The sequence below is a fragment of the Biomphalaria glabrata genome, chromosome 7, assembly GCF_947242115.1.
Source record: "Biomphalaria glabrata chromosome 7, xgBioGlab47.1, whole genome shotgun sequence".
In the NCBI taxonomy this organism is placed as follows: domain Eukaryota; kingdom Metazoa; phylum Mollusca; class Gastropoda; family Planorbidae; genus Biomphalaria; species Biomphalaria glabrata.
In genome coordinates this window covers 10,091,569-10,103,931 of record NC_074717.1, presented here as the reverse complement: position 1 = coordinate 10,103,931, position 12,363 = coordinate 10,091,569, and the positions used below count along the sequence as shown (strand labels likewise).

Genomic DNA, 12,363 nt, shown 5'->3' with positions numbered 1-12,363 from the left:
TTTTTTTTAAAAGCCTTTAAAAAAAAAGGGAACGACCTGAATTCAAACTAATGGCTCAAGCCTCCTCCAGCCAATATGCTAACCACTCTGCCGGTGAGGAGCTAATGAAAATAAAAGATTGTAGTTATCTATTGTTAGTTTCATACTTACTTTATTTAATTAACTAATTGGTTATCTTTTTTTTTATTATTGACTTTTGTGTTGTCAGGTTAAAGAAATAATTGAGCAACATTTCAGCTTGACCCGAGTTTGGAGTGTCAGAGAAATAACGTGTACAAACTTATTAACAGAAAGACAGACAGAGTTGATATAAACTTTGGGGGATGGGATAGACAACTCCGTGACAGCAAACCAACCACCAGTCCTCTTTTTGCCCTAGAAAACCAAGGGATATAACTCTTTCATACCTAAAAAGCAATAAAGAAATAACACATTCACTCTCGCCTTACCTGCCCTTGACGAGTGGTTAACATTGTTAATTTAATTCAAAAAATAAAAACAACTTGTTACACGCTTGTAAATCAGTTTATTATACATAATCACTAAATGCGTGTGCTTGCATTACATTTGGTTATCAAAAGACGTGGATACGCTTGGCATCAAGATGAGAAATGTTTCATTCTAAATAGCTCTGAATTCTTACCGTCCCGTTGCTGCATGCACTGCGGCTTCGAAGAATCTGTTGAAAGATACAAACGAATCATTGCATTGACTGAAATTATTCAATGTATAATTTAATATAAAAAAAACAACTCTATTTTGTGAAATATTTTTAGACTGACCACTGTTAAAGCTGCCTTTCATTTCTATAGTATCCTCAGGCTGGCCTTTGGCCGATTTGACTAATTGCTCCAAAGTGGGCCCCGCGCATAGAAGGGGGCCCACAATTTACATTTAGCATATCGCGATCAGTCATGGCTCTTCTCACATTCTTTTAAAGATGTAGGACTTAAAGGGTGAACATATTTTGTGTATCGCACCTTTAATAAACCTCTGACACCTAGTGTGTTTGAGTTACTTCATATGCATGTTGTATAATAAATATTGACCAGGCAGCCATCCGTACTGACCGGTTAATACTTGTTCTCCCCCCCCCCTTCTTTTTTTTTTCGTGGGGTGACTATCCGCATAAATAAAAGAGTGATCTTTCCTTTACTTCTTCTTCTCGTCCAAACTCTTGAGCGACGAAGAGAATTATATATATATAGATGATCTAATTAATAGTTCAAGTTTTTATTGTTTAAAAAAAAATAGAAAAGGGGCCTCGCTAGTATTCATTAAATTGGCCCCATCAATTCTTAAGGCCGGCCCTGGGTATCGACCACATTGAACTGAAAGAAGTGAAACAAGATGGTTGACATAGCTAATGCAATGGCAGGCTCAAATCATCACTTTCAAAACCTTTCAACAAAAACCCTGTGATGGTGCGCAAATGTCTTCAAGTCATGAGCATGGAGATTCATAGACGTCAGCACGTTTTGCAGAGGCAAAGTAAAAATAAAATATGGCTCAGAATATAAAATGGATTGAACTTTTTAAAAAATATTTATTAGCAACTAGGCTTTTATTTTTCTTTGCTTTCTATTTTGGCCTGAGACATAAAAGCCTGTATTGATTCTAGCATCGCAGCATCCTCGCTCTACCGTGTGAGTTTGTGTTAATAAATTAAGTAAGCTATTAAAAAAAAAGATAAAGTGCCCATTTTGGACTTGCGATCTACTGGGCTGATGTTGTAAAAGTCATCTATATCTATAAAAAGTAAAGTTCTCCTTTCAGACCTTGTGGTCTATAGGGCAGATGATGTAATGGTCATCTGATTCTGTGGCCTACAGTTAACGAGGGTGTCCTGTGGCTAGTACAACGACCAACCGCCTTTACTTTTCTCCAACTAATGTCAGGTACCCATTTGAGCTGGATGGACTCAGAGGTGCCTAAGGATCCCGAAATAAAAATCCCAGTCTTCACCAGGATTCGAACCCGGGACCCCTGGTTCAGAAGCCAAGCGCTTTACCGCTCAGCCACCCACCACCTATCTGTATCTATGGCCGATTGTTAAGGTGTCAATTTTTCCAGCACAACGTTCCACCACCTTTACTACCGTAACTAATCTCAAGTACCCATTGGGTGGACTCAGGGGCGTGCTAAAAATCCTTACATTAGAAAACTCAGTCTTTACTGAGATTCGAACACGTGAGCCTTCGGTTTGGAAGCAAAGTGCTTTACCACTTAGCTACCCGTCGCCTCAGCGTGGCGCCTCCGGTGGAAACGTCTAGTAGTGGAACTAGATAGGCGAAGTACGAGTAGCCAACCAGGCCCTTGCGGGAGCTTTTGTTTTTTTTTTCTCTCACTCGGGGTAGGGATGAAACAAACAGCCCGCACCCTAGTCCAAAAAGTTCGCCACGCCGTTCCACAAAGGGGACCGTCATCGGTGACCGGAATAGCTGAAGTGGCGGTCCTTGCACGGAACAGTGGCGGTAACATTACGGGAACATGAGACAAGCTCCCCATGGTCAGCACTGCTCCTGACCACTTATAGCGTGTGGACTGTTAGTATCGGGGGCGGTGCGCTGTGTACGCGGTATGGTCGACTTACCCAGTCAGTCACTATGGCCACTACCACTGGAAGCCCTCAGACAGGACAGGGCCTGGTTGTTGGATAAAAGCCTTTCTAACAACCAACGGCATTAATGGCGCAACAAGCGCTGATTCCCTACTGGACTACAACGAAGGCACCACTCAGCCACTTCGCCACCAATAAGTAAGCTAGTGAGTGAATAATCCGACAAATGAATTAAAAAAAAATTACTTTGTATTTACTTACGTAGTGAATTCCACCTGATTGACCACTCCGTTGCTGTTGGAGTCAGCCTTGGCGTATAAGTTGTCGTAGTCAACGTGAGTCAGGTGATGATCACCGTTGGTGTCCAGACCGTCATACAAGCTGTGGAGGAGGTGGTTCAGCTGAGGGTCATGGCCGTACTGTTCAGTCACGTGGACGGTATATTCATGTCTGGAGATCTGACCGTCATGGTTGGTATCGTAAACCTAAAAGGTGAAGACAAGTAAAAAAAAGAGTCTATAGGACTGATGAGAATCGTCTTTTTTCCGCCATCTTTTTGCAGCTCTTTCGCAGTCTCTGCAAAGGAAACATAGAATGCTGATATCTTCAGTTTTTCCACACTGCAAGACTGTTGGTTAGGTTGGGTTGTAGTGGTTATAGGGTCTGTGAATTGAAATCGCACATTCTAAGAGGGTATAATAAAGGTCTTCTGTATCTTTGGAAGAAGGTTAACGAGGATGTCATGTGATCAGCACAACGGCCAACAGTCTTAACAAAAAGGGCCGGCCTTATGTAATTGGAGGCTCCAGGCGAATGGGAATTTTGTGTCCGCAAATGAAATAGAAAAATAACAAATCAAGACCGAAAAATATGCCATAAATTAAAAACCTTCCTGTATCTATATCTTAATCAACAAAGTTAAACTCCTATAGCGCAATTTCCGTAGCGTTCAATTATGTAACTATGCTTATAAAGGTTCGGAGAATTCTTAAAAGCCATCATCATCATTTGAGTAAGGTCCTGAGAGGCTCCAATCCTCTCTTGCAAAAGCCCTGAGCAGAAACTTTGCCACTGTGAGTTATGCACCTATGCCACCATACAGAACTTTTAGCTTACTACACCTACTATTAGTTAATAGTGCACGATATGTTAAATTTAAGTAAATTAAATACTCTAGTAGCGAAAGTAGGTCAAGTAGCGAAAGTAGGTCAGGTAGCGAAAGGAGATTAAGTAGCGAAAATAAGATGAGAAGGTCGACAATATTTCAAGCAAGTTGAAAGTAGGTTACGTTGCTAAAGTAGGTCACGTAGGTCGAAATTATGTCACGTAGATCGAAAGTAGGTTACGTGAAATTTAAAATAAAATTAAAAGTCTACCTTACCACAAAATAATGGTCAAGCTCGTTCCTCTGAATGTTATCGTCTGCGTTCATGTCCAGGAGTTTGAAGGCGTCGAGGGCGTACTGATGAAGATCAGCAACCTGGCACGTGATCATAACCGGAAGTGCAAGGAGAACAGCGAACAGGAGTTTCATTTTATTGGTTTAGGAGAACTGAAAACAACAACATATTTCAGAAATTAAATGTCTATATCTTATACTGTAACAGCAAGACACACCTCTCTATTTTATACTAAAACAACAAGACACACCTCTATATCTTATATTGAAACAACAAGACACACATCTATATCTTATGCTGAAACAACAAGACAAACATCTATATCTTATGCCGAAAGAACAAGACACACCTCTATAGCTTATGCCGAAAGAACAAGACACACCTCTATATCTTATGCTTAAACAACAAGACACACCTCTATATCTTATGCCGAAAGAACAAGACACACCTCTATTTCTTATACTGCGGTGTAAAGTTATCATGATCAATAAACTCCAAGTTATTACAGAAAAGCTTGATTATATATGCTGTTTTTTTTTTCTCACTAATACTACAGAGTATCAAGTTTAAAATAAATGTCACTGTTGCCAACTAAACGAGAAATTGTTGCGCTATAATTTTAACAATATCTCAATGCGTAGCAGTTGATCTTCGAAATCAAATTTCTTTGTTTACCATACGTTATTTGCACATTTATTTTTGAAATAAGTCACAGGCCAAGAGTTAAAATTTCTTCCATAATGAAAATATTTCCTGGCCCAAACTTCCGGAAGTGCTTAGACAATTTTATTCTGCAGAGCTAAAAAGTTCACAAAAATTATTCTTCACCTTTTAATAACCATAGCTTATGTTAGACACCTTATTTATATAGATTAGTTATTTAGCGACGCACCATAGAAGACGCATATTGAACGGGACTAGTGACGTTTGGGATATGTTGGGTTAGAGACCGGAAAATCAGTTAGCGATATAATCCTCCAGGGTAATGACGTATTTAGTGACAGAGACTTTTACTGTGGCGTTTTCTTAGAATAAATACGTTACATTGTTCTTCAGCGTTGACTACATCTCTTTACTAGTTAAAACCGATGTGTTTGTTTTGTCTGGATTGTTAATCAACTACACGGAATACACCCGAACAATAATACCCAAACGCTTGCAGAGTAATTGGTTGAAATTCAACAGTCATCCATAGTTGACCTCAAGACAGCCTGAACAAACAACATCACACTTATGAACACTATTCTGTACACCAGAGACACCAACAAGCTTGTTAATTTTACTCTCTCTAATATCTCCAATGCAAAATAAAAATTCTTCTTTTATTCCTATTTCATGATTACATTGATTGCTTCCCATGTGCGATGTACATTTCGGCGTGTCGAATGGATGGTATTGGATTCGATTCCCTTTCGCTAACTCATTGTCCTTTTGTAAGAGATTTGCACTAGTATCAAATGTCTTGGGTCCATCTCATTCCGATATCATCAAGGTATCGTAGCGGTATTTCTGGTGTCGCAACTATTTTTATTTTATATAGATTTAGCATGTGTAATCGATAGGGCGCAATCATCACGGATATTTGGTCTAGTAGTTTTTATTTGTAGATTTCCATGTGAACATGTACAAGTTTTGAGAAAATGTAAAGACTTACGATTAAGAATACTGGAAGTTGTTTTTTTTTTTTAAGTATTGTGAACTGTTTGCTCTTGGAGGATATGCTAGCCTTCAAAGTTTACCGCGCTTTGTTTTTATTCTACTCAATCCATGGGAGACAACCAGCTGGACAGACAATCGATAAGATTATTCGAAATTGGTACAGCAGTTGAGTTAACGGAACTATTACCTTCATAAACCTATCTGTCAGTGTCCGTGATTTGTGGTAAGACATGTATGTGTGTGTGTGTCTATTTGGTACGTGTCTGTGAGTCAAAGTGTGTGTGTGTGTATGTCTATTTGGTACGTGTCTGTGAGTCAAAGTGTGTGTGTGTGTATGTCTATTTGGTACGTGTCTGTGAGTCAAAGTGTGTGTGTGAGAGAGAGAGAGAGAGTTTGTTAAATGTGATAGAGCTTTTAAAGCGTTTCAAAGAAAGATTTTTCAACAAGCAAAATATATTAAAAAGTGTTTTATTTAAACAAAGCTTATATTAAGTGTGGTTGTATCAATTAGTTTGGATCAGTCATGTAATTATACTTGTAATAGATTTAGGCTGACACTAATATAAAAAATATAAAAATATTTTTACCAATGGACCTCATTCACCAATAGTAAACAAACAAACAAGCTATCTCTTCTATACAAATTAAGATATAATTTTTATCGTAAATGGTTATCAAGTGACAGTTGTTTTCGTTGTTTTATCAATATTATCACGTGACCTTCTATTTTGGTGAATGAAGTCCATTGTTTTGTATTAGAGCAATTTCATGCTTTTAGCTTTTCCAATGCGCTATGATTCAATCACGTGTTTGGACCAGTTGGAAAGGGGTATGGAAGAAAAAAAAAGGGGTATTCGGATGATTGCTTTTCATATGTATTTATGAAAAATAAAAAAAAAAAGAAAACGACCTGAGTTCGAACTCGTGGGCAAAAGCCTTCTCAGGCTTCTCAAGCCGACACCGTAACCACTCTGCTAATGAAGAGCTTATGAACATGGAAGATTGTATAGTTATCTATTGTTACTATAGTCTCGTCAACATAGAAAGTTGCAGTTATCTATTGTTACTATAGTCTCGTCAACATGGAAAGTTGTATAGTTATCTATTGTTACTATAGTCTCGTCAACATGGAAAGTTGCATAGTTATCTATTGTTACTATAATCTCTTCAACATGGAAAGTTGTATAGTTATCTATTGTTACTATAGTCTCGTCAACATGGAAAGTTGTATAGTTATCTATTGTTACTATAATCTCTTCAACATGGAAAGTTGCATAGTTATCTATTGTTACTATAGTCTCGTCAACATGGAAAGTTGTATAGTTATCTATTGTTACTATAACCTCGTCAACATGGAAAGTTGCATAGTTATCTATTGTTACTATAATCTCGTCAACATGGAAAGTTGCATAGTTATCTATTGTTACTATAGTCTCGTCAACATGGAAAGTTGCATAGTTATCTATTGTTACTATAGTCTCGTCAACATGGAAAGTTGCATAGTTATCTATTGTTACTATAGTCTCGTCAACATGGAAAGTTGCATAGTTATCTATTGTTACTATAGTCTCGTCAACATGGAAAGTTGCATAGTTATCTATTGTTACTATAGTCTCGTCAACATGGAAAGTTGCATAGTTATCTATTGTTACTATAGTCTCGTCAACATGGAAAGTTGCATAGTTATCTATTGTTACTATAATCTCTTCAACATGGAAAGTTGCAAAGTTATCTATTGTTACTATAGTCTCGTCAACATGGAAAGTTGTATAGTTATCTATTGTTACTATAATCTCTTCAACATGGAAAGTTGCATAGTTATCTATTGTTACTATAGTCTCGTCAACATGGAAAGTTGCATAGTTATCTATTGTTACTATAGTCTCGTCAACATGGAAAGTTGCATAGTTATCTATTGTTACTATAGTCTCGTCCTAGTTCATGTTTGTGTTCACTAAGACCCAGATGACGACCTATAGTGGGAACTAATTCAACTTATACAACGACTTTAGTCAAGTATAATTTCTTTACCTTGCCCAAGATATGAAAAATAAAAATAATTACCAATAGTTAGTTAACTAATTGGTTGATTTGTTTTATTGATTCTTGTGTTATCAGGTAAAAAAAAATAATTGTGCACAATTTTAGCTTGATCCGAGATTGGGTGTGAGCGAGAGAACGTAACTTTTTACCCGACAGACAGACAGAGTTGATATAATTTCTTACATCTTACATTCTTATATCAACTCACTCTGTCTGTCTGGTAAAAGTTTACATTATAATGGCAATGTCTTCGATTCCGAAGATTAATGATGAGTGCAGACTGCAGTGTTTCACATGGCTACACAAACCCACTTGCTACCTTCATATATTTCAACATCTGATGCAGAAACAGACGTTTTCCTCAGAGGATCTACTTAACTTTTTTACCCTATTTTCTCTAACTGGCATAGAGGAATGAAGCTGGTATCAGATGGCCTCTAAAATAATTGGAGAGCTCTCACGAAGAACGCGGGACAAACCTTTAAGGCCCAGTAGAGAAACTTTTTTAGAGGACAGGCGCAGAAAAGTAAAAAAATGAATTGTAAACAGTTTAAAAAGGTTTTTCAATGAAAAAATCCTAACGGTTCTCTGTCAGAAGATACAACTTAGGCGTTGAACCTAAACTTTGCAAACTCTAAAATATAAAATCGGAATTTTAATATCTGTTCTATTTTTTTTTAGATCTAAACGTGACAGACGGACTGACAGACTACACAAAACTAATAATGGCTTTTCCCTTATCGGGGCACCTATCTAACAAGACTGCGCTTACTAGTAAGATGATTGCTCGTTAGTTCAAATTCTGAAATGTTTGATTCGAGTGATGTTCAAACGTTTAAAAAAATTATGTTGTTTGTACATGTAACTCAGACCATGAGAGATAACCAGATGGGCAGACCACAAGACCTATTGGTACAGCAGTTGAGTTTATGGAACTATTACCCGGGATAACCTTCACAGTCTTATCTGTAGGTACAAACTGTGACTTGTACCAAGATATGTATTTCACTATCTGAGTAAAAGTATGTGTGTGTGAGAGCGTGGGGGTGTGTGTGTGTATGTTTAGTAGGTTACCCCGACATATTTTTTGTCCAATAATGTAACCCTATGTGAAAAAAAAAAAGCAATACAAATTTTTATTTTTACTTAGTAGACTACTAGATGCTTGTCTAAGTGAAATTTCCTTGAAAGCAACATTTATAATTTCTGGGTTGTGATTCTTCAATTAGATCCAACCATTTTTGTTATTGAAGGCAGTTCTCGCTAATATGTTAATTTTCTAATAAAGAATTCTACTTTGATTGCATTGTAACTTTAAAAAAAAAGTTATTTTTAAGTTCTCTTAATGATAGATTACATAAAAGGTCAACAACTTAGTTTATATGAAGGGAATATTCCAGAATATATTCGGTCAACATTTGAGTTTGTATCATATACACGTAGACGTTATCATTCGGTATACATGAACATTTAGACTTATTATTTATATAATTTTATATTAAGCCAAGGCCGGCTTTTGGTAGTTGTAGGCCTGAGACAAAGTGAATCTGGTGACCCCAAAGGAAATGGAAAATGAAAACAATATTTTAATTAAATTACTTAATTTTACAAAACAAAAAAGCGAAAAAACTGTAATTCAATGGATATCAGCTCATATAGAACTAGAAGGAAATGAGAAGGCTGACACACTCGCCAAGAGTGGGAGAACTAACTCACTAATAAACTCTGCACTCTATCCAGAAGAATTGAAGAAATTAATCGTAAATAAAATAAATGAGAAATGGACGATCTCTCATCCAAATCACAAGAAAGATGACCCTTACTATAAGCTATCCCGACAAGACAAACGTCTAATCTTTCGACTCAGGACCGGACACAACAGAATGCGACAACACATGTACCGGAAGCTCAAAATTGGAACCAGTGAAATCTGCCCATGTGGAGTATAACCAGAGAATGCCGACCATGTCCTCCAAACTGCTCTCTATACCAAGAGGCCCGTATAAGACATTGGCCCCAAATCACCCCAATAGAAAGGAAACTATATGGAGAGCTCCCTGATTTGGAAACCACTGCGCAGTTCATCTCATGTATTGGTCTACTCATCTGAACACTCAAACATAACAATGAGAACGAATAAGAAGAAACAAAACAAAAAATACACACACAAAAAACGAAAAACAAACAAACAAGTGTCTTCTAATGTAGGTAGTGTAACAAAAAGATTAAAACATTTTTGAATAAACCTGGTGTTATAATAAAGACTCAGAGCTTGGCTCGTAAAATTGGTCCTAGAGCTCTGTTAAATTTGAGATTTGATACAAGTTTCGCAATTTTTTATAGTCCTGTGTGAGGCCACCCGCCAATCGGAGGCCCTAGCTAGGTGGCTGCCTAATTATGTCTAAGACCGGCCCTGATTAAGTAATTAAGTTATTATATGAGCTTATAATAAATTTACATTACCCAAACATGTGAGTTTATATTAAATATATGTCAACATTTGTATTAAGTTAACATATGAGTTCAATTTTATTTTGTTATTTGAAAGAAAAAATGCGAAAAAATATGTAGCATGTTTTCTAACCATCAGGAAGTTACAAACATTCTTAGGATATTTTGGATAAAAGACACAGTTTTTATTATTGTGTACTCTAATATTTAGAATGTCTATTAATCCTTAACGTTCTAAGTTTTCCTTAAAAACAAAAACAACGTTAAACGTACTGTAGGGGACTTATTAGAAGCAAACTGTAGCAGCTATGTAAATGTAACTTGTCTATTGTTTTAAACAAGCTGCCAAAACTAAAAAATAAAATGTTACATAACTTTAACTTGATTATTGTTTCCGAATACAGGAATCTTTGTTTGGGCTAGCTTGCTCAAAGCTCTACATAATAATAAAGTGTTTGATCCTAATCACTTAGAATTGACATTTAGGAAAATTATTGATTTTAAGGTAGAGAATTATCTAGTTTGATTTTCATACGCGTGTACAATACTCAGGCAGTATTCCAGAAATGGGGTGTTGGGGGTCAGGGATATTTGATATTGTCTTGATTGTTCTGGGGTAGAGGATCCTTGTATCATTTTTCCGTCTCTGGTGATTTCAATAGTTAGATAGTATGTCTTTGCTATTAAATAATATTTCTATTACTATTATTATACTTTTAGGTTATTCACTTTTCAATTGTTTATGATTTAATACTTGTGAATTATGAGAACTTACAAATACAAAAAAAAAAGCCCACAAAAGAGGAAAGAGGGCCCATAAAAGAGGCATATAAAGCCCAAAAAAGATCAAAGAAAAGAGGCCCAAGGATTCCTATGATGATAAAGCTAAAATTGAATAGCGCAAATTCTGAGGTTTCCTATATAAAAAAAATTGAACATGTGTTGTAATGAATATGCTGTGTATTAAGTATGTAATAATAGACACTCTTTAATTTCACAGAATTTCAATCCACTCTGTGTCTCCTTCTCTCATAATATACTCTCTCTCTTTCTCCCTCTCACTTTATGCAACTCAGCTGGAAAATAGTTACTGAATAAAATATTTGTACAAAGAAACACACTTTTGTTTTGTTCTTTGTCTGGCCGATGACGTCACAAAAGTGAAGGTTCAATAAGTATATACACAAAAAAAAAGAGAAATTTATGGAACCTAGAATTTGTTTATTACGAACATGTTCTTGTCATGTTTTCTACAGTAACCTCCCTTTCGCTCTGCATTCACCATGTCGAGAAGTCCAAAAAGATTTGAGACAAACTTTATGAACCTTTGAACTGGGAAATGGTTTTAAATTCTAGACCTACATTCATACACTGACATTGAGAATCGTGTGCCGGCCAAGCGAGAAAATTGTGAATAGCCGAGAATTGAGGTGAGTGAACGTGGGTGTCAGGTTTAGGATTTATTTGCGTTTTTAACTAGCTGTATACTGTTAAGGTCCCGGGGTTCAACCTGATAAGAACATCACTCACACACAGTCGTACATACAGTAAACAACTAGGTGAATAGTTTAAATAACAACAAAAATAAATGAATTTAATTGTATGAAACATATATGTGTATGTACAATGAGGATGACAAATAGACAGTATATATATTAGATATATATATATATATATATAATAGGTATATATAAAGATATTATACAATAATTAATTTAAGCACCTTTGATACGGCTATTAACTTGTCACCCTGGCTTTATGGTCCACCAGACTCTGACCGACTGGCGTCACAACACTGCCAACCTTGGTAATAGTAAAGTTTGACAATGACAATGAAAAAAACTGCAATATGTATTTCTGAGACGGCAAGCGACGCCCACAACTCCAACACTGGCACCCTATAAACGAAATAAACACAATACTCTCAACTTCTACACTAAAAATAGAAATAGTGACAACCTCTTACAACATACAATAATAGATATCACAAACGAATAACTCACCCTTAACAGGGGTCCCAAAAATCCAACTGAATAATAAGTCCGAGAAACAGGTACAGACAAATAACGTTTTACGAGCCAACACACCGTCCGCTACAACCAAACTAGAGGGTGAACTGCCTCATGACAAAGAATGACCGATAGATGTCACCGGACTTTGTGACGTAGCAAAACAATTCAAAACAAAAAAATACAAGACACTCTCGCCCCGTACACGTACTACCAGTAGAGGAAATAAAAAAAACAGAGT

At 36.4% G+C, this 12,363-nt stretch overlaps 1 protein-coding gene across 1 annotated transcript; it reads right to left on the bottom strand.

Moving 5' to 3' along the window:
- Positions 1-509: 509 nt before the first annotated feature.
- LOC106080159 (uncharacterized) lies at positions 510-5,721 on the bottom strand. Its single transcript, XM_056035998.1, has 4 exons — positions 5,615-5,721; positions 3,942-4,112; positions 2,822-3,045; positions 510-679 (listed from the first exon to the last, which is right to left on the bottom strand). Exons 2-4 carry the CDS (start codon positions 4,092-4,094, stop codon positions 640-642), a joined length of 417 nt encoding a protein of 138 aa, XP_055891973.1. The 5' UTR covers positions 4,095-4,112; positions 5,615-5,721; the 3' UTR covers positions 510-639.
- Positions 5,722-12,363: the final 6,642 nt, after the last annotated feature.

What these genes read in the sequence shown, in the direction of transcription:
- LOC106080159 (XM_056035998.1), bottom strand. Translation starts at nt 4,094, where the DNA reads ATGAAACTCCTGTTCGCTGTTCTCCTTGCACTTCCGGTTATGATCACG. An exon ending in AGCTTGACCATTATTTTGTG is followed by an intron (nt 3,046 to 3,941) that starts GTAAGGTAGACT and finishes TTCACCTTTTAG; the next exon opens with GTTTACGATACCAACCATGA. An exon ending in AATCAGGTGGAATTCACTAC is followed by an intron (nt 680 to 2,821) that starts GTAAGTAAATAC and finishes ATCTTTCAACAG; the next exon opens with ATTCTTCGAAGCCGCAGTGC.